The 24,696-nt window shown below is 34.9% G+C and overlaps 4 protein-coding genes across 4 annotated transcripts; 2 read left to right on the forward strand and 2 right to left on the reverse strand.

Annotated features, from left to right (window-relative positions):
• Positions 1–4,480: 4,480 nt before the first annotated feature.
• CLPR1 (CLP protease proteolytic subunit 1) lies at positions 4,481–8,311 on the forward strand. The gene is made up of 9 exons (XM_011089764.3): positions 4,481–4,790; positions 5,438–5,553; positions 5,838–6,041; positions 6,144–6,248; positions 6,496–6,558; positions 6,736–6,847; positions 7,435–7,496; positions 7,629–7,811; positions 7,894–8,311. The coding sequence occupies exons 1-9, from the start codon at positions 4,568–4,570 to the stop codon at positions 7,978–7,980; spliced, it is 1,155 nt and encodes a 384-aa protein (XP_011088066.1). The 5' UTR covers positions 4,481–4,567; the 3' UTR covers positions 7,981–8,311.
• Positions 8,312–8,424: 113 nt separating this feature from the next.
• On the reverse strand, positions 8,425–11,988 carry LOC105169375 (mitotic checkpoint protein BUB3.1). The gene is made up of 9 exons (XM_011089765.3): positions 11,693–11,988; positions 11,464–11,594; positions 11,027–11,109; positions 10,332–10,598; positions 10,027–10,102; positions 9,530–9,610; positions 8,933–9,011; positions 8,733–8,833; positions 8,425–8,609 (listed from the first exon to the last, which is right to left on the reverse strand). Exons 1-9 carry the CDS (start codon positions 11,810–11,812, stop codon positions 8,522–8,524), a joined length of 1,026 nt encoding a protein of 341 aa, XP_011088067.1. The 5' UTR covers positions 11,813–11,988; the 3' UTR covers positions 8,425–8,521.
• A 588-nt stretch (positions 11,989–12,576) lies between these two features.
• On the forward strand, positions 12,577–16,940 carry LOC105169376 (uncharacterized). Its single transcript, XM_011089766.3, has 9 exons — positions 12,577–12,847; positions 13,269–13,349; positions 13,434–13,554; positions 13,662–13,756; positions 14,355–14,426; positions 15,031–15,279; positions 15,387–15,495; positions 15,979–16,165; positions 16,446–16,940. Exons 1-9 carry the CDS (start codon positions 12,824–12,826, stop codon positions 16,531–16,533), a joined length of 1,026 nt encoding a protein of 341 aa, XP_011088068.1. The 5' UTR covers positions 12,577–12,823; the 3' UTR covers positions 16,534–16,940.
• Positions 16,941–17,227: 287 nt separating this feature from the next.
• LOC105169377 (small nuclear ribonucleoprotein SmD3b) lies at positions 17,228–19,558 on the reverse strand. The gene is made up of 5 exons (XM_011089767.3): positions 19,204–19,558; positions 18,547–18,599; positions 18,369–18,435; positions 17,857–17,913; positions 17,228–17,542 (listed from the first exon to the last, which is right to left on the reverse strand). Exons 1-5 carry the CDS (start codon positions 19,360–19,362, stop codon positions 17,480–17,482), a joined length of 399 nt encoding a protein of 132 aa, XP_011088069.1. The 5' UTR covers positions 19,363–19,558; the 3' UTR covers positions 17,228–17,479.
• Between the last annotated feature and the right edge of the window lie 5,138 nt (positions 19,559–24,696).

Genomic DNA, 24,696 nt, shown 5'->3' on the forward strand with positions numbered 1-24,696 from the left:
TGTGTGTGTCTGTGTGTGTGAGTGGTCACCAACTTTACACAAAAGCAATGACGACTTACAATTCTAAGTCAAAACAAATATACGCATACTTTTTTATTTTTCACCACGCTGCCAATAAAAGGAATTTAACCAGGCACCCACCACTGCACCTGTAATAATTAATATTATGGAGTGGATTTTCTTTTTAATTGCGGTAATATTTTTGTTTTTACCTGCTTTATTCCAGATTTTGTTTTTTTTCTCTTTGTTCCAGCATAATTAATGCCCAATTAAAATCTAATATCGGGATAGGATATTCGCAATCAGATTACTTAATTGGTTTTCAGACATATGTAATAGAATCCCATTGGAGTGCATGCACTACGTGCTATATATACTTACTTTAATTATGAACGCTGATATATTCATCATTTTAATTAATACTAATTAGAAAAATCTTTGCTTCTTGTGCCATTTCACGCGATGCTTACATTTTTTCTTGTGCACTAAGGTTACTATAATTAAATTAATATGCTTATATTGACGTGTAGTCGAGTTATTTAACTTAATTGATACTCATCTTCCTAAGTTTTTCTGTTAATTGCTTAAGTAGTTTTCCCGTCTTCAGCATGTTTGTCTTTGAGTAAATTAATTTAGTAAAGTTTTCAAATATTTTATTTGATCTTTTGTTTTTTAAATAATATTTCCTTAATGATCAACTAACTTAATTAATTTTCAAGTGTACCCACTAGTACAATCCTAGTGCTGCAGGTCCATTTGACCTTCTCACACGCTCCCTTAGAATTTTCAAGTCTTAAATCCTTGTTGAATTTTCATTCCTATGAAACTGACCAGGAAATTTAACGAATCAATAACTTGTTAGATTTGAAGAGGATTGTTGGATATAAACCCTTGGATAGTGAGTCCAAAGAATTAGATTTCTAACTCAACTATTACAAGAAAAAATGGGTTATGAAAACTCTTAAGTTTACAAATCAGTATAAAATAAAATATAAACAAATCTTAAACAATATATAGAATATATTTACAGATCAATAATATTACAGAAGCAGAAAGAAGGGGGGTTAGGCTCAGGAAGCTATATCCGTAGAGGAAAAGCCCACGACTACAAAGACCAGCAATTTCTCATGGTTGCTCAAAATCCAAACAACAACCAGATTCCCAAGCCACAGAGGTCCACTTGAAATCACAAAGGTTTCTTATATTGAGGGTGGTTTAGAAAGAATGATTCAGAAGAAGGAGAATAAGAAAAGGATTTATTAATCTGTTACTTAAAAAAATAGAAGCTATGGAAGGCTTTTATAGAGGTACAACATTGAAGACGGAGGGAGAGAGAGGCGGCGAAAAAGGATTTCCAAGGCTATAAGAATCGATGAGAGGAGAAATCAAAGAAAATGTTGTGAAAGAAATGAAGAGCCGGATGAATTAAGATTAGGGTTATGAGGTATAAGTATAAAATAGACCGGGTCGATTAAGTGGGTTGGGGGATTGAGAGGGCTTGAACCATCTAAGTAAGAGACCTGGCGACATTAGGGATTGGGCCTACCAAAATGTCATTTTTTCGATAAGGATATAACAATTATTCTGTTATACAATTCTATATATTTAATTACTGTATATACCTCACTGTAATCTAATATTTATAATTAATCATCCACTCTATGTAAAATACTTCAAGATTATAAATTTCCTATTCCATTTAATTAGACTCTTTGTCAATTTTAATTTTTTTATCAACTAATCAGACTATTCATAAAAATTATCTGGACACATGTCATATTTCGATTATGCAAGTAAAATTTACTTTTGGTTGAATGATATTTTTGAACTGAAACTTTTACTATCGAATCACCCAACACGATATGATTTCTATACTAAAACGAATTTAATTTCATCGATAATTATTCATCACTTCACATTTAAATTGGCGTAGAAAAATGGAGAGGGTTGGCACTTGACTTGTGCTCCTGTCTCTAGTCCTCATCAGTTATCACAAATCGAAAAACATACGTAAGGAGATAGAGTGTCATCCGTACTACATACATACAAACACACTTCATTTAACGCCTTTTTGATTTGGAAGAAATATTTTCCTTTATGGGTTGGCTAACTAGAAAGACACCTATAAGTTTCCCGAAACAAGCACCAGATTCACCACGTGTCCCCCCTTGCCTTTTCTATAGCAGTCGTGAAAGAACCCTTTTCCCATTGAAAATACCGTAAATACCCCCCACCCTATCCTTTTTCTTGTAATAGTAATATATCTGTTACACCAAATTTGCAAAATTCTTCAACTGTACAAAGATTGTATTTATAATTATAATATTAAAGAGCATAATTTTAATTTTATAAAATAAACGAACTATTTTGTATATTTAAACCTAAAACTAAAAAATATCTATAGCATTTATCTTATATATTTTATATAGTTAGCGCGTTCGTATTTTAATAATTATATATCTTCTAATTTTTAAATATCGAAATATTAAGAAAATAAGGTAAAAAGTGAGATGAAAAGGATTATATGAAATCAGATGGGACAAAGAAATAAATGATTGATTCACAGCAGCGAGGAAAGGAAAGTGAGGGAAGCGCACAACTGAACTCATAAATTAGGCAAGCAAAATTTATGGCTCCGGCGCAGACGTGGATGCCTTGCTGCTGCTCATCAAATGTAAACAGGACACGTGTTGGTTTTTAGATGAGTTTGGCAACTTGCCCAATCCCAATTTATAGGACGACAAGTAACCAGAGTGTTAGAATTAGGAAACACCTATCAATATCATACACACTTATCCATCTACTCATATGATCTATTTTCCATCTTTTCTTTATTTATCATCTAATTTCACTTTAAGTATTTTACTAGGAACAAACTCAAGTTTTATCTATGAGATATGTATTTAATTTATAACATAATATTACACGTATTGAGTGTGTCCTTATTATTAATTATTTATATCAAAAAAAGAAATATCTTAAATGTTCCATATATATATAATTAACATTATTATGTAACCACATATAAATGACATTAAGTACCCTGGTGCATATATAGCTCACGAGGTTAACGTTGTCAACCCACAGTTCTCTTCAAAATTTCCATATACTCCTAGAAATTTCGGCTCGTCTAATTCAAGCTTATCTATTTAAAAAGTTGGTAAATATGAAGATTGAAGCATGACTAGGATATGGATAGCGTAGCAGCTCATGCATCATACTCCATTTTTATTAGGAGAATTTTTAATTTAAAAATCGAGTTTGATTGTATTTGAATCAATTATATAATATATATAATAAAATTATTATACAATTAAAAAAAATTATGTGTGATATATTTTTATATAATTAATTTAATTCGATCAAATTTAATTTAAGTAAGAAATTGAGAAAAATAGATCATCAAGTGTGTGAAGCGAGGTACCAAAATCTGGGACATAAGGCATGAGCTCAACACGTATCTTGTTAATGACTTACGCCTGCACGTCATTAGCCTCTTTCCACACACTTCTTTCTGCTTATATATCAAACACACACACACACACACAGAGTTAGGCACCCATAAACATGACCTTAATTTCTAGCCATTGGCTATCATATGTATATTAATTAAGGTAAGAGGCAATGTGGTTTGGTCTCTCTAATGACCTGTGATTGTACAGTTGAGGATGGAAAGAAAGTTAAGGTGGATAGATGCATGAATTTGGTCATCTGGTGAAGGGCAGTGTTATCCAGAGTGTAATTCGGTAGCATTAGTCTGTTTTTGTTTTTCATTCTTTACTGAAAATTTGAGGAAAAGTTCGATGTCGTTTATGTGGTTTTGACATGTGATGACGTGGTTACATGTGATTCGAGGATTTATAATTTGTATGCCATCAACCCATATGGTCGGCATCACCAGCTCCTTGAATGATTATTAAACATTTAGGCCAGTGTTTATTTTTATCGTTGAGTACGTTCAGGTCGGATTTATTTTATTTTATTTTTTAATTATATAATGGTTGAAATGATTATTTTACGAGAGGAATCCAACAATTTTAGAGCGGGCATCATTCTTTATGATAGATAGTCCTATTATGAATTTTCTAAGGCATAATAATATTGCCCTTCTATGAGATTTGGTATAATTACACGTAAACTCTTTGTGATTATTACATCTAATACTACTGATGTTTATTTTTATCTAATAAATGGATCTAATCGTTCAACATATGAGTAAACCATAAAATCATGATTTTGCAACAGCTACGAATTCAAGTTTGGGGGCAGCCACAAATCACTTCTTTCATATCAGTGTATAAAAATTAGTTGTGCTAAAATTAAATTTGGAAAAACTTCATAAGAAACTGGGACGAAGTTCGGCCCACTTCTCATAGAATTGGGCTATGAAAATTTAAAGTTGAGCCCAAATGAAATGGGCTGGGATTATGTAGCCCATTAAGGAGAAAAAAATCATCGGTGAAGCTCAGCCTCACCCGTCTCTCTCTCTCTCTGCAATTTGTATTACTCTTTTACTTCACCTCAAGAAGGAAAACAATTTTGTCTTGATTTTTGGAGCTTGCTGCCCATGGCTTCGTCTTCTCTGTTACTCTCGCCTATCTCATCCACTGTCGCTGAGAATCGGGAACTGAGCAGCGGTGCTGCTGCTTTTCTGCACAATCGAAAGCTTGTATTTGCAGCTAAGCCCAGGAAAACCGTTGTTCGAAGATGGGGGTTCAAGGCTCCAGTTGCTCGGAAGTCGCTTGACCATATACCCAAACAATTTCGAGAAGAAAATCTCAAGGATGGATGTGAGTATTGTCGCTGCCTCAACCTTCTTTCGACAAGATTTCATTTCTGGTTAATTGTTTTTGTTGTTGGGTTTGGAATTGTATGTATGTAATGTTGTTCTTCAGAATTTGTTGGTTTCAATTTCTTGGAGTTTGCTGACTTGTCTGTGGAAAGGTTTTGATTAACTTGGAAAAGATTGCTGAGTTATTTAAAAAAACTCTGGGCAATAGAGCAGGATTGATGTTGTAAAGGAAAATAAAGCGAACAGGAGCAAGGAATACATCTAAAGGATGTTGTAAAAATTAGCCTCCATAGAAATTTAGTGTTAATCTGATCAAGTATTTTGTTGTGGTCCATGTTATCTTAATAAATAATAGGGACTTTAATTGAACTCCAGCAATGCTAGATACTGTTGTTTCTGTGGGCGGTAAGTGTTTGCCTAAATTACAAATTGCTGCTAATATGTTTAGAATCTTTCATCAAGAGCAATGGAGCCTCTGCACCTTGATTTATAGACATTTCTGTTCACTGATGGATTAGTTTGAAAAATGCTGTCTTGGTAGAAACAGTTTGCGTGCGTGCAATTGGGGTCAGTGGTTACCGTTTATCTTTCATCTTATATCTGGTGGGTTACTTAGAATGTGACAATCTACCATCTGTTTTGTAGTGATGGACAATTACAAAAATACACCGCAGTATGTTTATGGCCTTACCCCTTCACAGATGGATATGTTCATGACAGAAGATAATCCCGTTCGCAGACAGGCAGAAAAAGTCACAGAGGTCAACCTCTTTTCAGCACATTCATGATTCATCATTCCCAAACCTCAACTCTGCGGTTTGCTTAAGTTGCTGTATGGAAGTGGATAAAACTTAACGTTCCATTCCCTTTTGGCATCTTCCCTCGTGCTGGGCTGCTTAGTTAAGGATGAAGAGGATAATTGTGGACTGGGAAAATAGTCAATTAGTTATTTCTTGGCACTTTATTCGCATTAAGAGAACTCCAGTTCTTTCCAGCAGAGAATCTTTTGTTTTCTGAAGGATCTTTGGCTATTGTTCTTTTTCAGGATAGCATTTCATCAGCTTGCAATTACTTGAACAATGGTGGAATGTGGAGTTTATCGGGCATGAATGAAAGAGGGCCCTCAAAGTACAGCATGAGCATCAGCATGTACCGTGGGGGTGGTAGGGGATTTGGAAGGCCCAGAACTGCTCCTCCTGATTTGCCATCTTTACTTTTAGATGCTCGAATTGTCTTTCTGGGCATGCCGGTACTGCATTTTTCTCTACGTTTCACCTTGAAGTTAAACCGATGCTTCTTAAATGTTTCTGTTTTTGCATTCACCATGTTTTTATTCTGCCACTTGTTGTAGATTGTACCTGCAGTGACAGAACTTATTATTGCCCAATTTATGTGGCTAGACTACGACAGCCCAACGAAGCCAATATATCTATACATCAATTCGCCCGGCACCCAGGTAATGATCTCATAAATTATAGTTTTATTTTCTGTTAACAGTTTTATCTTTTTCTCTCTCTGACTAACTTATGTCTGCTAAACCTCTTACACTTTATTTTCGTTTGCTCACACTTTGTCTTATATATATCTCTTGTATGCTACTTGCATTTGGTTAGAACCAGTATACATATTTATCCTGATTGTTTTTGTCATTAAACTTTGGCTGAACTATCAATGCTTTCTGTTGTCTCTTTATTTCTGCGTAGAATGAGCAGATGGAGACTGTTGGGTCTGAAACTGAGGCATATGCAATAGCTGACGCCATGGCAGTAAGCACCTGATTACTGATATTGACTTATCAAATATATGAGATGATGGAAAGTGAGAAGCAAATAAAGTTTGGGAACTTCTAAAATTCCTTATCCATATTCCTTTTCTTTGCCATCATTGATTATTTTTGTTTTTTTTGACCATTTAATGGTGCAACTCTTTTCTCTGGTCCATAGTACTGCAAATCCGATGTCTATACTGTAAATTGTGGCATGGCATTTGGTCAAGCGGCAATGCTTCTGTCTGTTGGAGCAAAAGGATATCGTGCATTACAACCAAACTCATCCAGTAAGATCTAATTCTTGTGGCTAGCAAGCTCTCTGTTCAAATATTTGAAATGCAATTCTCAATATAATTGCTTGCAGCTTAGACAAAGGGTGTTAATAAATGGATCTCTTAGAAGCACGGTTTATGTGAAAGAGACTTTGTCTATTAGGTCACACAAACCCATTCTTCTTTGGCTTGGTGGTTTACGTATTGATCTCTAAAAATTTCTATTTTGAGATCTTTCATCCTCTTCGATAATGAGGGAGAATTGAGAAGTTATCATACAACTTGGTTTGTGTTGGGAGGTCCCTGCCTGAAATGCCTTTTCAAGTATGTTACTTTGAAGAACATTACATGATTCTGTTTTTGCTTTAGGGAGAAAAAACCTTCAGTTGAAAGAATCACTGTTGTATGGGGCTCTAAACTTGGAAAGACTAACTTCACTTGATACTTGAACTAATATAGTATCTGTTTTTTGTTGTCAGGTGAGATTATTCAAACCTCTAAGATTTTCTCAGATATTTTTTTGTGAATAGGGTATCAATGAGAAATCTATGTCCAGTTTCTTCTTATTGTGGCTTTTTATTGGTTCTTTCTGTATGCTGCAGCAAAGTTGTATCTTCCAAAAGTCAACAGATCAAGTGGATCTGTCATAGATATGTGGATTAAGGTCTCTCTCTCTCTCTCTCTCTCTCTCTCATGTTGTGCGCGTGCGCCCGTTAGCTGGTTGTGTCAGTTGTGTGTGCATATAAGTGTTAGAGTACTTACATGGTCTATATGCCATGTTTTTACACTGCCTCAGGCCAAAGAACTAGATGCAAACACAGAATACTACCTCGAGCTCTTGGCCAAAGGGATTGGCAAGCCAAAGGAAGAGATTGAGAAGGATATCCAACGTCCAAAGTATTTCCAAGCACAGGAGGCCATTGACTATGGCATTGCTGACAAGATCATTGCCCCTGAAGATGCAGCATTTGAGAAACGGGTATCATGTTTTACAACTTTTACATTTTCAATTTCTCAAGTGGCATCTCTTTGTGTATTCTAACTTAAATCTCCCTCATCAGAACTATGAACAATTGCTTGCACAATCAAAAGCAATGAGAAGAGCAGCTGGAGCTGGTCCACAGGCAGCTCCCTCCGGTTTTAGGTAACCAGAAAGCCTAAAATAGTCTCAGACACTCAGGGAGAAGATGGTCTAATCCGTATTGTTCCACCATGATCAACAAACTAGAGTCGCCTATGTGATTTGGATATTTTTCTGTAGTTGAATGCAAAAAACTCGTTCACCTTTTGGTTAAGATGTCGCTGAACTTGTTCAGCACTTAAAAAGTACTTTGTACATGGTTAAATAGAGAAATAGTGCTTTACCACTTATCTTTATCGTGTAATTGCACGTAAGAATATTTGAAACATAAACGATCAGATAAGTAATTAGATTTTATGATTTTATTAATAGAAAGCTTTATTAATAGTTCTTTGCCACTTATGTTTATGATAAGTTTGCCAACTCCTCAAACTCATTTGTTTATTTTATTAATAGAAGAGCTTTAGATTTTGTAAGTATCCACTCAGATTTATCAGCGAGAAAATGATCATAAGTCAATCAGCAGTTTGCAATTATATATTGTCAAGGAAAACACTGCTTTTCAGAAATATTACTACAAAACTAGCTTAGTATACAAATAGATTCCTTCATGCAGCAAGATTTGGTAGAGCTTTTGGCTTTGGCTTGACTTCAACTTCATTCACGCTGCGGACAAATATGGCATCTACCGCATGGCTGCACGAACAGCAGAGTGTAAAAGATCAAAAAATCAAGAGAGGAATATGCTTGTGTGGGTGTGGGTGCGGGTGCCATGTTTATGTGTGTGAGAGACAGGTTCAAAGATCATGAGATCATTACGGTTTATCTCCATCTTCATATGTATAACTAGATGCAACAGCCAACAGTCTGCCGTCTCTGCTGAATGACAAAGCTGCAATACTTGTTGTGTACTTCGGGTACTTCATATTGACCAAGTTGCAGCACAATGGGGCAGAAAAATTCAGAATAACATAGTAGCAAGATACAAGAAATCAAACTGATTCCAAGTGTATCTTTACCTGATACAACCTCTTCTTGTTGTCCCCATCCCAGACATTAACATAACCATCACAACCTCCAGTAGCAAAAGTACCATAGCTACATGCAGAATTTTAATAAACAATGATAAGAGGTTATACCATCCTTAGCAGAAGAAGAATAATCCAGCTGTTGCCAATAATCTCAAATTCACAATTGATGTGATTACATAGCTTAAACCAAACTCTTGTGATCTCCAGAATTAATTCAATGCTTCAACCACTTCATGGGGATTCTCAATGTGCATGCTGATTCAATAATGCTTCAAAACTTCTAATTCTATAGCAAATGCATGAACTCTCAACAACACCTCAATGGATACTGAACCTTATTGTGTTCTTCTTTCCACCTTTTCCAAATTACCTATCATCCCATTATTTGCTTTCTACTCTATCTTTTTTGCAAGCCAAGAGAAATTAAATCTCACATAGAGGGGTTTCTCCTTGTTCTCGCATTCATTGTTACATAGAGAAAGGTGGTTCAATATTTTACTCTTCAATTTAAAATATCTCACCTTCTTTTATATCTTAGATCCAGAGATCCAGGATGAAAAGATCAAATAGTATAGGATGACTTACATAGGGTGAAATGCAATGGCATTCACAGGGTAGACAATATCCTTCCCTGCTTCTGTTTTCCGGTGACATTTGAACGCATACCTTCATATAACCATTAACAGGAGGAAATGGTTAACAAGTGAACTAATAGTTTTTAAGAAATTGTTAATTCACATAAATTGCAGCATGAATCCTCGACTTTTGTTGTTTGTGTGATAAAAATGAAATATACTCGGGGAATAGCTCTCAGGACAAAATATATTGCGAGAGATCAGTGCCAGAATTGTCTTGCAGCAAAATTTGAAGCAGATGATTGTCATTATTTCTTCATTAATAACAGTTCTCACATGCAATCCCATAACTATTAGTGGATAAGTGAACAGCAATAGACAGATCAAGAAAAATGTCAACCATAAAGTTAATTTGTCACAGATTTATAAGCATCCTGATACAGGGATAAGCAGATCACGAGTTACTACATCTACATCGGCTCAGCATGTTACAAGGTTAATACATACTTTTTTGATTGACCAGCCTCAGAGAGATCGAAGAACTCCATTGCGACCCTACCTTCCACTGAACTTAGAGCATAACCTGCAAATCACAGTTGTAAAGAGAAAGCAAAGTATATTAATGAGAAATGTAATTCATAAAATTGATTATTCGCTGGTTAAAATTGCTCGTTGAAACCAAACAAATAATCCTCTATGCACTCTAGTGTTAACCCTAATAAAATATGTCAGACAAAAAGTCTAAGAGCAGGTAGAGGAAGTTTACACTAGGCTGTCCCCCTGAAATAGATAGTAAGATGAGAAAGCAGCACCTGTCCCATTAGGATAACATCGAACACATCTTGTTTGATACTTCAAAGAAGATTCCCTTCGCTGTTCAGGTTGAGACATGTTTCGTAGATCATATACATTAACATGTCTTCCAGCAGTTGCAACCACCAACCGATTGCCAACAAGAGACATTGAATAAACACGCTCAGGCTGAGTATATGTTCCAACAAGAGAACGTTCCTGACCACTTGCACCTCTGGGATCCCAACACTTCAAAGTTTTGTCCCAACTACCGGTAATAACTTGGCCTAAAATAATGTAAAGCAGATTTTCAGCAATAGAACAGAAAATATCCCCATAAATGTGGTACAGGATCACATATGCAAAAACCAATTTGAATGAAACACTGCAGCTCATTCCTTTTTATAGAATAAGTTACTACTACATCACTGAGAGTATTCTGTAACTAGTGCTCAACAAAGAAGCTAAGTTGGCAATCAGAAGAACTTCAAGAATATGCTGTAATTTATAACAAAAGACCAGAAACGACATTAAAACATGCAAGTAAGGCTAGAGGTATAGTACGCATAAGTCAAGAAAAACGAGTGCTTCAGATGCCTGCCACATTTCTTAATCCTCTTGAAACTTCTATGCTACACTACTTTCAAATCGGGATTGCACCACATGAGGTTCACAGAGATTATAAAAAGCCATTGATTTGGAATGGAACACCCACCAGTTGTACACGAGTATTCAATACAACGAACAGGAGCATCATGCCTCCCCAAAGTATCTTCTTTGTTGTAGTTGAACACTAGTCTGGAGAACAAAAACCCTCATTGCCATAAGCATGACCAAGTTACATATTTAATAGAAATACAATATCAACAAGCGCAGACATATAATTATCATAAAAAAAAAGGGAAACAATTTCCTCATATGGATTTAAGCGCAAAATTGCCATCTACCGATGTGATAATCACATCAACCACCAAAATCAGCACAGACAGACATTAATTAAGACCGGAAAATTATCTCGGAAATACAAAACGGCACGCAATTACTGTGAACTTAAAAGCTATTCACCGTGATCCCTTAACTTAACATCACGCCATAATTTTTCCAATTAACCCCTGCAAAGGTGAAGTCTTGGATCAAAGAAATGGAAATTACCTTCTAACAGTGTGATCGAGAGAAGCAGTAAACCCTGAGGCATCATCGTGGAAGCAACAATCAAGCACGGCACCTCCGTGCATAAATTTTCCCCTCAGCACATCGGCGCTCGCATCGTACAGTCGAACACTCTAACAAACAACAGAAAGAAAAAAAGCAAAGAATCACAACTCAAAATCGAAACTTGGCAGTGAAAAGATACATACAGAGCGTAAAGCGTGATGAATACCTTGTCCCATGAAGAAACGAGGAGGTGGTCACTATGGTTGGAGAAACGAATGTTGGAGACGCCATCGGTGGGAGGGTCCGACAGCTCGCGGCCGGTGGATGATGGTGGGGCCACAGTCATGATCACCGTCAGTGAGTTTTGTGGATCAAGAGAAGGAAAGTTGAGAAGTTTGAAAGAGTGATGATGTTTGGGGAACAGCAGACAGAGAGGGAGGAGGAGAGGAGTGGCACTATTCGCCAACTGGAATTGGAGATTCAAATTCAAATTCAAAATAGTACAACAACATCATCTGTTTGCTTAACAGACACATCATTGCAATTTTATAATTCTGTATATATTTCATAAATAATAATAAATACTCTATAAATATATTATTTTAAAAAATAATATTATAAATTTTGTATATATAATTTATACTCTCACAACAAATGACGATGATCACATCTAACTTCAATTTTATTATTTTCTTAATAATATTCTTAAGTTGATTTTTTAAAAAAAATATATAATATGTCGATTTATATATATATTTTAAATATAAAATATTATTTATTATAATATATACGAACGGAATATCATGGCAGCTAGTATTATAAAGTATGATGCGACACAAATTAGTTAGTAGTATAAATATTTAGAGAGGGTGAGGTGAGGGGTGTTGTGGACTGGTGCTAGTGCTAGGCATGAGAAATTGGGCCTAAATTCAGTCAAAACGATTTCCCCTATTGGACAGAAACAGCCCATTAAAGGACCCAAATTGGGCCCAATCTGGAGAAATGCACTGAAGTCAAACTTCCAAGTTAAGGAGACAGCAGGCACAGTACTCGTCCGGTGGTACCATCCACAGGGAATTCCATCTCCTGCACAAGTTGAAACCGATACATACACACATACATCCACCCAAGGAAAGAAAAGTAGAGAAAGAAATAACTGATAATTACACATAAATCTGATGCTCTAAATTCGATTATTATTACTGTCACTACGTTTTTCAATCATTCAATAATTCTCTCCAAAACTCAGCTTAAACCCTATGAATTGATTTTCCCCCAAATCAGGCGCTTCTTAATTTTTCCTTGGAAATCCCGATCTCGAAACGGCTGTACCGTAGCTCTCAATCCGGCTAATGCGATGGTGGTCTGTAAATGCCGCAAGGTACTGCATGAGTCTACATGCGCATCGATGCGAAATTTGTGTTGCTGATTGTGTTTTACGGATTTTAAGTAACTGGTTTATTCCGATTGGAATGTGACGTTCGATGCTTTACTTTGGGATCAGATCGAGCTTGGAATTCGTTACAGAGTTTTTTTTTTTTTTTTTTAATTTTTTTTAAGTTTAGTTAATTGTCGACGTGGATTTATGAGCACTGCCCGATTTTTTTGAGCGGAATTACTTCGAATTAGGCTTTATTTCGTAATGTTCCAGTGGTAGGCCGTTGATTCTTTCTTTTTTTTTTGGCGCTTTGGTTGCGGTGAAATTCAGTGTTTTGATTCGTGATGCGACTTTTAAGATAATATTGCACTGTTATGTAACGCGACTGATGGCTAATGAACTCCTGTACGGTTTTGGGTTTTAGGCGACCAAGTTGTATTGCTTTGTCCACAAGGTGCCCGTTTGTGGAGAATGTATATGCTTCCCAGAGCACCAAATTTGTGTGGTATGGTTATTTATGCTTCGTTCCTCCATTGCTTAGGCGCATGATCTGTAAATATTCAAAAAGAGATATTACTGAAATTTTTAGGTGCGAACATACTCCGAGTGGGTAATTGATGGGGAGTATGATTGGCCTCCTAAATGCTGCCATTGTCAAGCTGTACTTGAAGAGGGAACAGACCCGCAAACTACAAGATTGGGTTGTTTGCGTATGTACTACTGCCCATGCATCGTCCAATTTTGTTTTCTTTTCTTCAAGTTAACTTTGGAACTCTAGATTGTGTCTAGTCTGCTTACTCATGATTTCATTTTGCAGATGTTATACATACCAGTTGCTTAGTGTCATACATTAAAAGTTTTCCCCAGCACACTGCTCCCGCTGGATACGTCTGTCCAACCTGTTCAACCTCAGTATGTTCTGCTCCCATATAATCTGCATTTCGCATTCTTTTATCAATTTTAAATGATTGATCTAAACCTCAAGTCTTCGTCTTACTTCTTACATTTAGTTGGTAATTTACCAAGGTTGTTAAGATAATTGTAATACCGAATTTCTCACACCCTTGCCAACCAGGACTTGCTAAAAGGAATCTTTGCAATCTTTTAGAAGAGGTTTAAGCTTTGTAATGCTCAGAAATAATGTTTGCTTAAGAATTTTGACTGAGATAGGAGTCTGCTTTTCGTGCTTAACCTATTACAACTGAGATAGTTGTACTTTATAATCATGGTATAGCAGATGAAGGCTGTAAATATTACCGCTATTTAAGTACCGGATGTCTCAAGCTTGAGTTCAGAAATTGGTTGCATTGTAGAACATGTACTGATAAAAGAAATCAATAAACTGAAAATAATTGTAGAATTCTAGTTACTTTTGACAAGTAATTTAGCTCTGCATTTGCATACCTACCCTGCGATTGAAGCTTTCATGAATGCTCTGATCATACATCAACATCTTAGCTTGTTTGATGGTGCATGTTTTAATTCATAAGATCTTGTTGACTTGTTGCAGATATGGCCTCCAGAAAGTACTAAAGATTCAGGATCACGTCTTCACTCAAAGCTGAAAGAGGCAATAATGCAGGTAATTTCTTATTTGCTGCTATAGGCGTCCGAAGAGCACTTCATAGTAATTTTGGTACAATACAACTGCTAAGACTCATAGTTTCTTAGTAAAAAATCATTTTCCTTAGTGCTTGAGATGGAAAGAATGATTTTTGAGGAGTGGATTTGGCCCTGGGCATATGAGGATAACAAGTTAATTTACTTGTCATTTGATTAAAATTGCTTGCATGTCTATGTTGTTGACTCCAATCGACCAATCATTACTAGCTGTGCTAAGGTGCTGTGCTGTTTTGCCACTTATGGACGCTCCCACGTCATGTTGCCGAGCATTAAGTTGCAAATTTTCTTTGGACACCACCTTGTCTTAGACAATGTTCATGCAGACTGAAATTCTCGCTCTGTTTTGTATATATGTGATTGATGGATGTTTTTCTTCCAGCATGTTGTCATCTGCAGCCCTTTTTCTTTCATTTATCTGTTTTTCCTACTTGGTTTTATTTTCCAGCCTGGAAATTGGGTTGTTGCTGCGGTAACACATCTACTAGGGGCTTTGCGGGAGTTCCATTTTCGCATGGACTTTTTTTGTCTCATCTTGTTTTGGGTGATCTTAACTGTTTTTGCAGACTGGTTTAGAGAAGAACCTGTTCGGAAACCATCCAGTTTCATTTGGAACGGAGTCCCGAAATCCTCCACCTGCATTTGCCTCAGAACCACTGATGCACCCCTCTGTCGGAAAGGATGCAGCCTCTATTGCAACTGGCTCTGCAAGACCTGCAAGTTTGGATATAGTGGAGATTGATGGACCTAGCTTAGCAACATCATCTTTACCCAATCATGAACCCAGTTTCATGAGAAGCACAAGTCCTACCGGTGTAAGAAATCTTATGTTTTACTTTCCGTTAAAGATTTGCTTCTGCATCAATGCGGTTTATTTCTGTGTACTCTCTCAATGGTTTCTTAAAACCCTTGTGTTGCCCAGCCTGGTGCAACCACGCGAAAGAGTACACAACAAGTTGAAAGGCAGAACTCTGAGATGTCATATTATGCTGATGATGAAGATGCGAACAGGAAGAAGTACTCGCGAAGAGGTGAGCAAATCCTTACATCCCTATTAAATAAGTTCATAAAGTTGATTTTCTTGAGATGCAAACTCCTTGCCAATGTTCACTTTGCCAAACTGGAAGCATCAGAGAAGCGCACAATTTCTTTCTGGTGCCACTATCTGGGAGGCATGTTAATTCTGTTATAACTTTTTCTTGCCTCCAATGCCTGTTGGATGTGAATTATGATCCCATATTGTTCCAATGAACATTCCCAATTCAATGCCCACACATGACCGCCTGCATGAGGACTCTTAACCTGCATTTGACAGTCCCTGTTTTCTGCATGAAGTACCAAGCTTGAACATTGCCTTTGATCTCTATTTTCTGTACTACTTTTAGCCTCCATCCAGCAAATTTTTTTTTTGGATTGTATATACAAAAACATATATATTAACAACATGGGTGCCAATTTTTGTTTGCTGGTGCTACTTCATGATCGTTTATATCTGAAATAGTCTCAAGTTACAGGTACTTTTCGGCACAAGCTCCTTAGGTCATTGTTGCCTTTCTGGTCAAGTGCATTGCCAACACTACCAGTGACCGCGCCGCCAAGGAAAGAGACATCGCATGCAGATGATGCTTCAGAAGGTCGTGTAAGACACCACAAGTCTTCAAGAATGGATCCAAGAAAGCTCCTCTTAGTCATAGCTATCATGTAAGAGAGTCTTTTCCTTAATAAAAGCTTCCTCACAGATGTTAGATTTGTAAAGATGCTAATGAGAACAGAGTTGGTTTTCGAGCTATTTTTTTTTATCCATGCGCTTTTATTAGCAGAACCACATAAAAAGCAGAAGCAGCTGATTATTTCTTAACAGGAAAAGATCTTGTCAAACTCAAAGTTGGCAGAAGAATGAAACTGTTGCGGACTTTTTTGATTGGCCTCTTCTGTTAATTATGACAACTAGTTTTCTTCAATACACTCTCTTTCTGTGCAGGGCCTGCATGGCAACAATGGGGATTCTGTATTACAGAATTGCACAGCGTGGTCTAGGTGAAGATTTACCTGAAGATGAAATGCAGTGATCAACCTTGAATATTCTATTTGGTCACATGGTGATAGTTGGACTATCGTGTTATATCGTACTTGTGCTCTGCATGCTCCAGTGTCAGAGATATTCATCATGAGAAACTTTGAGAAAGTTCCGTCTGTTCTGTCTGGATGATGCTGAACTCTTGATAGTGCCTTTTGGGTTGTAGAAGATATTCGATCTCTAGCAATGACTACATGTTACATGTTTTAGTGTTTGTAAGCTTCTTTCTATCTTCCCTTCTTTCCAGTCTCTTGCCTCCATATGGATTCTATTTGGAGTATCTGAAGTGTACCCTTTTCAGTCAATTAGACTGTATTTGTCAATCTTCCTCATTTTTTAACCTGAAGAAAGAGAGTTTTTGACTTTCAGTTCAGTAAATGAACGGAAAATTGAATACCATTGTCCTTCTGATGATTTTTAGCAGTAGAATATTTCCATCGAAGAATGGTCAATTATATAACTGATGGATCACATTTCTTCATTTTCTTTTTAGTGTACATTACATGAGAAAATTGTTTTAAAATACTACATTATGCAGAAACAAACAACAAATTAGTAGCATTAAACAAACACACAAAATACGGATCTAGGTTGCAGGCTCATTTCATAGTCTTAACAGCAAGGGAGAGCAGGTTCACTCTGCTGCATTTACTGAAAACTTTAATCGATGCAAGTGGGAATGAAGATTGGACAAATATAGAGTGATTTCAAATTTTATGGCTCAATTGCCACCTGTTCAAAACATTACTACAAACTCCGGTAACAGCCATTAGAAAACCAGCCACTTTTCATCTGAACTCATTGCAAGTTCTCATTCAGAAACGAAAAGCATTACGAGAGCTGGGAACACAGGGAACAAGACCAAGGATCAACTATGGATGGCAAAAGTGGATGTGGCCACTTCACAAGAGTGCTGTAATGCCAATAACGGGATAAGATCACCTCCTTAGAGGTGGCACAACACCCCTACCAGGTGCAGCTCCACGACCAGCAGCCTGCGCCTACCATTGAGAAATTCAAGAGTCAGGTTGATCGATAATCAAAATGAAAACTATTGAAAAACTCCCTTATTGAGTTAACGGTTTTTTAATTCCCCGCATACCACTCACATTCTTATAAACAGAAACAAGTTTCGACACTCAACAACTTCAGGTAAAAGCACATAGAGAAAAGATTTTTACGGCACTGACTTCTCATAAAACAGGGAAAACACTACTTATTACTGTTGTTGGACAATTAAACATTCTCACCAATATCAAACATAGAATATTGTTCACACATTATATTATTAACCACCATCAAAGAAAGAACTTACTCTGGCTCGCATTGCAACAGCACGTCCACGTCCTACTCCAAGTGATGAACCCTTGCCCTAAAAGTCCAAAATTAAATGGTGATAAGCACAAAACACGGGGTTTTTCGCCTATAAAATTAACAAAGGGGAATTTCTCACTATTTCACCAAAAACACAGGCTTTTTTGCCTATAAAATTAACAAAGGGGAATTTCTTGCTATTTTACCAAAAACACAGGGAGGTTATGCAATTTTTTTTTTTGGGGGGGGGGGGGGGGGACTGTTGAAAAAAGTTCAGATCTTCCATTCTGATTTGTAGGCTTCTGCCATATACGGAAAAGTTAGCATCTCTGAGATATATCAGCAACATTTCTGGTCAAACAAATTTGATCTTTCACCACTTATCATCACACGACAGAATAAAAAATTTCTAGATAGTATAATGTGTTCAATGATCGGTTCTGGAAGTCACAGAAAGGCAATCCCTATACCAACAGAAAAGACGAAATGAACTTAGGCGCAACAGAATGGTACCTTAATTCTAGCTTCCAAACGCTTAAACATGGGAGCATTTTTAAGCATATCTGGAATTACCATGAACCTGGTAAAATTCAGCATCAGTAACATCCAAATAAGTTATGCAACCAGCATCAGTAACATCCAAATAAGTTTATGCAACCACACAGCCCAAAATAAGAAAATGAGCATACACCTGACTTTGCTGCCTCTAATGAAAACATGCTCGAGTTGTGAGACCTTTCCGTCCTGTAATATAGTTGACCAACACCAATTCAAAATACAGGTGAACAATGTGGTCACTAAAACAAGCACAAAAATTGTTACACACGGTCATATACACCATAAACGTAGCATCTGCATATCTTAGTATTAACGAGCTACGACTTGTTTTCGCCATATATTACTGTAGGTCCCTTCAAATAATGACAATACTAATAACTCTATCCATGTTCGTCTTTGGAGCAACAAAGAATCATTCATCAATTCTTTGGTACAAACCTTTATATAAACCTACTTCCGTACTCAACTATAATTACACATAAAAAAAAGAGGATTAAAGTGTAAATTTGCTACTTCAAATTTTCTTCCTCAGGTTTTAAAGGTTCAACAAATAGCATACCACAGCGGTGGTGCCAACAACAAAGAACTAAAAGAAAAGAGAAAGAATCCCAATTAATTGCATAATTGCCACGCTACAGCTTCTTCCTAGGGTTTAACATCTACTAGGGTTTTAAAAAAAGCACATAACAATTACCATTATTACACGGCAGAAAAATAGAAAATGAAAACCCGAAAGTTTTCAACAAGTAACACACTACTGCTAAGAAAGCAAATTCAACAATTAGAGTACCTTAGCGGTATAAGTGATGTTCTCCAACTGGCAATTCCAATTATCCTCGCACTCGACCATACTTCCCCGATACAGTTCCCCGCTCTTCAGCTCCACCGTCACGATGTGTCCCGACGCCTCGTGCAGCAGCTTTACCGGAATCCCTAAGCTCCGACTCATCCTTCTTTCTTCCTCACAAACAACTCGACACACACTTTATATATACTTCAAGAAAAGCGCAGATCCCGCAAAGGCAGACTGAAACACTCGCATCAAATTTTTGTTTGTTCACAGAAATTAGGGCAACAGAGTATCAGAACTGAGAACAGGGGAGCGGGTCGGCGAGTGGGAAGGATAGGATTGTCAATGTCAAACAAACTTCTTCTTTATTTGCCTTAATTGCACAAATGCCCCTCTAAAAGGAAGCAATTAAGATTAAGTAGAATCTACATTTAATATATGACATATTGACACCAATAATTCATCATTAATACCATAACGGCACCTCAGTAATATCAATAAATTCGGTGAACTTTGACTAGCGGATGAACTTATTTATTAGATGGAATCAAACTTCAAGAGTGCTAGATATATTTTTTTAAATCATAATAAATTTACGTGTAATTACACCAAATTTCAAGAGAGGGGAGCAAAACTATCCCAAAAAAAAAAGATATTTTTCTTTATTAATGACCATGAATGCAAAAATAAACGTGCAATTACCATTACAATCAAAACATGTCCTGATAATCACAATTGCATACAAATTATCACTCAGCATTTCGTCAGAGCAGATCAAACCAATAATCATTTTATTAAAAATGATTCGTCCTTACCAATTGAGTTAACAAATATTAACAGATAGGCATTTTAAATTTTATCCTCTATTTTTCTCTCATTTCAACACTTGATCATTAGTTAAATAATTTTCTTAATGAAAACACTCCAATTATATTATACTTGATGCTGCCATTTCATGTTCTGTAACAAAAAAATCAATTTACATGGTGTGCTATTATTGTATGGTATGGTAGGTATAAATAAGCCATAATTTATTTATTTATCTATTTTTGTCTCGGCTGCTTAGTTTAAGTTTTGTCACGAGGCACACACGCTTGCCTAATTAATTTATTAATCTAAGGCAAACAAGATCTCTGATTGGCTACTCATAATAGTGCTAATCATGATCATTTGTGTCAGCTACAATAAAATTAAGAAATAAGTGATTCATTTAATTAATACTAGTAAATGTGGCACATCTCACGTATGTGTATAATTTTTTAAAAAATGAATATTAGAACAAAAACAAATGAAAGAAAATAACCACCAAAAGATAATTAGGCTAAACCATAATAAAATTAATTATTTAATTTAAAATTTTAAAAATAAATAACATACTAAAATTAAATGAGATGTTTTGTTATGTTGTGATCACCTTGTTTATGAATTAATTATAAGATATATAAATCGCTAGTTACTAATTATACAAAATTCAAAATAAGATTCACAAAAGTTCAAATTGCATTATAGTATAGATTAGCAATAATCATAGTTTATTTATCTTAAAATTGTTTGTTAGTTTACAAGCGTGTGTTGCGCGTATATAGCACCCACCAAACGCACCTTTGTCTAGTACTAGTACATAAATTAAGGCAGTGTTTGGCGACAGAATAAAACCCACAAAAGTTGTGTTTGTATTCAACATAATTTCAAGATTGTGAGAGCATTGAAAAGTGTTCTGGTAAAACTTTTGAAGGAGGTTACAAGATTTTAAAATATATAAACTCTTATTATATATAAAAGAAAAGGGTAAGGTGTAAGGTGTCGTGTCGATCGTTAGTAACATTTTATAAGTTTCATAATTTTATTATATTTTTCAAAATAAGATTTACTATCTTATAAGATGTATGAAATTTAAATTAATGTCAATCCCCATAGTCTTTTGGTAAATTTTGAAGTTTATCTTGAACATTTCATTCTCCACCGCTCCAATTTCCATGTTGGGTGTTTGGCGAATACGACTTAGCTGTCTGAAATTTGGAAACATTAAACATTCTGAAATCAATAATTTGATGTCCAAAGTGAGACATTATTAGAGCTAATCAAAGGAAATAATTCCAACACATGGCACACCATTTCTTTGAAATCCTACTCTTATTTTATTTCATGGATAAAGGGATCCATCTTGAAATATGTTATTATGGAAAAATAATAATAATAATAATACAATGAGGTTCCTTAAAATTTGATATAATTATAAATATTTATTTTATTTTTGAAAAAATTATAAACACCCTTCTTGATGTTAGATGAATTATATAATTATTGGATTGAGGTTTGAATTGTCAACTTTGTCCTTATTATTGATTTTATATTTTTTTTAAATGAAAGAGGTGAATAAAAAAAATTAAAAAAATATATATGATAAAAAATTATCCTATTAGTAAAGAAAATAAAAAAAAGAAAGTAAAATAGAAATCATAGTCCGCAAGGGTATAAATTTGGTTGATTCACCATAAAAAAATGGATAAAAATCTCATTGGGACAAACAAACAAAAATTTTTGCCCGAACTTCGTTTGGCTAAGCCAATCCAATCACAAAATGAGTATGATATACTTGCTTTGTGATTTATTGCTTTCTCTAAACTGTACACTAATCACATAACAAGTGTATTGCACTTACCATGTGATTGGTTCAAATTTAATCTAGTCAGGTCCGAACAAGTATTTTTCCAAACAAATTAGGTTAGTTTTAGACGACCAGTAAAATTAGAAGAGTATTGATAATTTTCAAAATAATGAGGAGCATTTATAATTATACACAAACTTTAAATGAGCTTGTTGTAATTTATAAATAATAATAATAATAATAACATTTTGCTCTTCAATTAAATAATTAATAGTCATAAGTGGAAAGAACATGAGCTCACTTTATTATAACCAAAGTCAACAATCATACTCCACTAAGTTAACAACTAGTGCAATGTAGTCACATAATTTGGTTTTCTGCCTCCACCTCCCTATTATTTATTTATTTTAGGGTAAAAAGATACACTTTGTCCCGTAATTATACGTCATGTAATAATTATCTCTTTAAATTAATAAATATAACACTTACCCCTCATAATTTATTTTTAGATAATATTATCCTTATATTATATATATAGTTCAAAGATTTTTTTATAGTAATTTTGCATTTTAAGTTTAATTAATTTTTTAATTGGAGAAAAATATTATATTATTATTGAGTTAAATAGTTCAAATTTTATTTTTTTTACAAACTCAAAATTAACTAATAAATGAGTATAATAAATACACAAAAAAAATTCATGAAAATATTTTCTTAATTTAGTAATAAAATTAAGTTATTAACTATTTATTCTTTTACATAAAAATAAATAATTACATATCAGTTTTTTTAACATATTTTCTCTAAAAATTATGATAAAATATAATCATAATGAACATTATACTCAAGAGTATTATACAAAGAGTAATTCATCTAAAGCTGGCAATATTTGGCTCCTTATTTCCTGAGAAGCTACCAATATAATTACAGCTCAACACTGAAAATGATCCTTGAAAGAATTTAATTATATATTTTATGAAATTTATAATTTTCTTTTTTCCAAACACTCAATATTATTTATAAAACTAAAATTACAAGAAAGATCTATTAAATGTGATGGGTATCTACAATAATCTACTAGGAAATGGCAAAAACACCCTTCATTAAGGGCATTAGGGTCCTTTCGCCATAGGATCCGCGCCTTTTGTAACGGGCGGGTCGCGGAGGATCCGACCCGGATCGAACAACAGCCTTGAAGACCCGGACAATCACAGCCGTCCGATCAGGACGAGAGCCAGTAAGATAAGGCCACGTGGCCCAATCAACAGTATCCAGCTGCGCTTTATAAATAGACCCAAAACGCTGTAATTAAGGTAACTGTTCTGCATTTATTGTAATCGAATCTTGGGATCGCACACTTTTCTCTTGATCAACCTAACTTGAGCGTCGGAAGGTTACTGTCGGGGACGTGCCCGACGAGCTCATTTTCTTGTCTCATTCTCAGGGAACCCAAAAATCTGATCTTAGAGGAGTTAGCCATCTGTGTCGAGATTGTGTCTCAGGATCGCTGAATTCGAGCCGGATCAAAATGAATTCGTCAAATCCTATCGAATGAATATATATATATATATATATACATTTGCTTTCGTTATAAACTCAATTAAGTAAGACAAATACGTACATATTTGATAAAAATTCAAATATATTATCTCAAATTTATTCATAAAATTTTGGTCTTAATTATTAGAGTAAGACATCATTAGTTAATAGTTAAGTTGACATTTAAAGTAGGATTAATTTTATTTAGGCTCCCTCTAAAAATGCGAAATTGCATTTTTTCCAAAAATATGTTGAATTACACTTACACCCCCTTCTGAAATTTGAAAATTCTTGTTTACACTTGACCTCTGCCATTTAGTGTTTACATAAAAAATGCAGACATCAACATAAAGAATCAAATAAATTTTTAATTTTGCCCATCATTCAATATTTTTATGCATAGTTTGTGCTTATAAAGGGATAATTATAATACATCCCTATATATAATATTTATCCCCTTATAAGTATAATATTATTACATAAAAATTTTAAACGAGGGGTAAAATATGAAATTCATGTAATATCTTTGTTAAATCAGTTTTTCTTCCAGACCCTAACGAAAAATAGTCGGGTGTAAACAATAATTTTTTATAAAGGACATAAATATAATTTTAAAATTTTTTAGAAAGAAATATAATTTTATATTTTCGAGAGAATTTAAATATAATTAAATCTTTTATAGTATTGATCAAGACTTTGCCAGATTAGCAGTTCATCCCTAGGTATGCGGTGGTCCATGTTTGAGTGATGAATACTATAATGTAATTTCCTTACAAATATGCATACGCTGAACAAAAGTGTACTACTTATTTCACACATTTGTACTTTAATTTCCAAAGTACATCATGTCGCGACCCAATTTTATTAATTTCCACCAATTTTTCCCGACTCTTTTAATTAATCGATTTCAATCGAGTAATCACTTAATTTAATTTATTTTTCAGTTTATGTACATAAAATAGATACTTCTTCAAAAAAGAAAAAAAAGTCACATTTAAATTGTTACATATTTACTCAAAATGGGTTCCATTGAATTCAAATTGTGTCCCTAAAATAATACGATGAGCGCAGAGGCGACAAAAATACTGATATTATTAGAGTGGGTAGATGTAATAATACAAGTGATTCCAAGTCCAAACGCAAACGTGCAGGCCATTGTAGAATATTCTCCACGCCCAACAACCAAATAAATAAATAAATATCTGATTTTCATATATTTATAATATTACCATAGTCTATGTTACCAAAATCTAATTAAGATTTTAATTTATTCATTCCTTATCCTCTTCAAATTATACTTATTTATCACTGCATTATGCATGTTTTTTTTATGTCTCATGATCAAC

Source organism: Sesamum indicum, linkage group LG8, assembly GCF_026168435.1.
Source record: "Sesamum indicum cultivar Baizhima isolate 11 linkage group LG8, ASM2616843v1, whole genome shotgun sequence".
NCBI classification, from domain to species: domain Eukaryota; kingdom Viridiplantae; phylum Streptophyta; class Magnoliopsida; order Lamiales; family Pedaliaceae; genus Sesamum; species Sesamum indicum.

Bases quoted from the DNA above. Each gene is read 5' to 3' on its own strand.
- LOC105169377 (XM_011089767.3), bottom strand. From the start codon at position 19,362: ATGAGTCGGAGCTTAGGGATTCCGGTAAAGCTGCTGCACGAGGCGTCG. The intron at 18,600-19,203 runs GTACTCTAATTG...ACTATATTACAG, and splicing joins ACATCACTTATACCGCTAAG to GACGGAAAGGTCTCACAACT. The intron at 17,914-18,368 runs GTACCATTCTGT...TTGGACTTTTAG, and splicing joins GTTTGGAAGCTAGAATTAAG to GGCAAGGGTTCATCACTTGG.
- CLPR1 (XM_011089764.3), top strand. From the start codon at position 4,568: ATGGCTTCGTCTTCTCTGTTACTCTCGCCTATCTCATCCACTGTCGCT. The intron at 6,249-6,495 runs GTAATGATCTCA...ATTTCTGCGTAG, and splicing joins TCAATTCGCCCGGCACCCAG to AATGAGCAGATGGAGACTGT. The intron at 7,812-7,893 runs GTATCATGTTTT...CTCCCTCATCAG, and splicing joins ATGCAGCATTTGAGAAACGG to AACTATGAACAATTGCTTGC.
- LOC105169376 (XM_011089766.3), top strand. From the start codon at position 12,824: ATGGTGGTCTGTAAATGCCGCAAG. The intron at 14,427-15,030 runs GTAATTTCTTAT...CTGTTTTTGCAG, and splicing joins TGAAAGAGGCAATAATGCAG to ACTGGTTTAGAGAAGAACCT. The intron at 15,496-15,978 runs GTGAGCAAATCC...CTCAAGTTACAG, and splicing joins GAAGAAGTACTCGCGAAGAG to GTACTTTTCGGCACAAGCTC.
- LOC105169375 (XM_011089765.3), bottom strand. From the start codon at position 11,812: ATGACTGTGGCCCCACCATCATCCACCGGCCGCGAGCTGTCGGACCCT. The intron at 9,611-10,026 runs GTATGTATTAAC...GGTTATATGAAG, and splicing joins GAGGCTGGTCAATCAAAAAA to GTATGCGTTCAAATGTCACC. The intron at 9,012-9,529 runs GTAAGTCATCCT...TTCTGCATGTAG, and splicing joins GCCATTGCATTTCACCCTAT to CTATGGTACTTTTGCTACTG.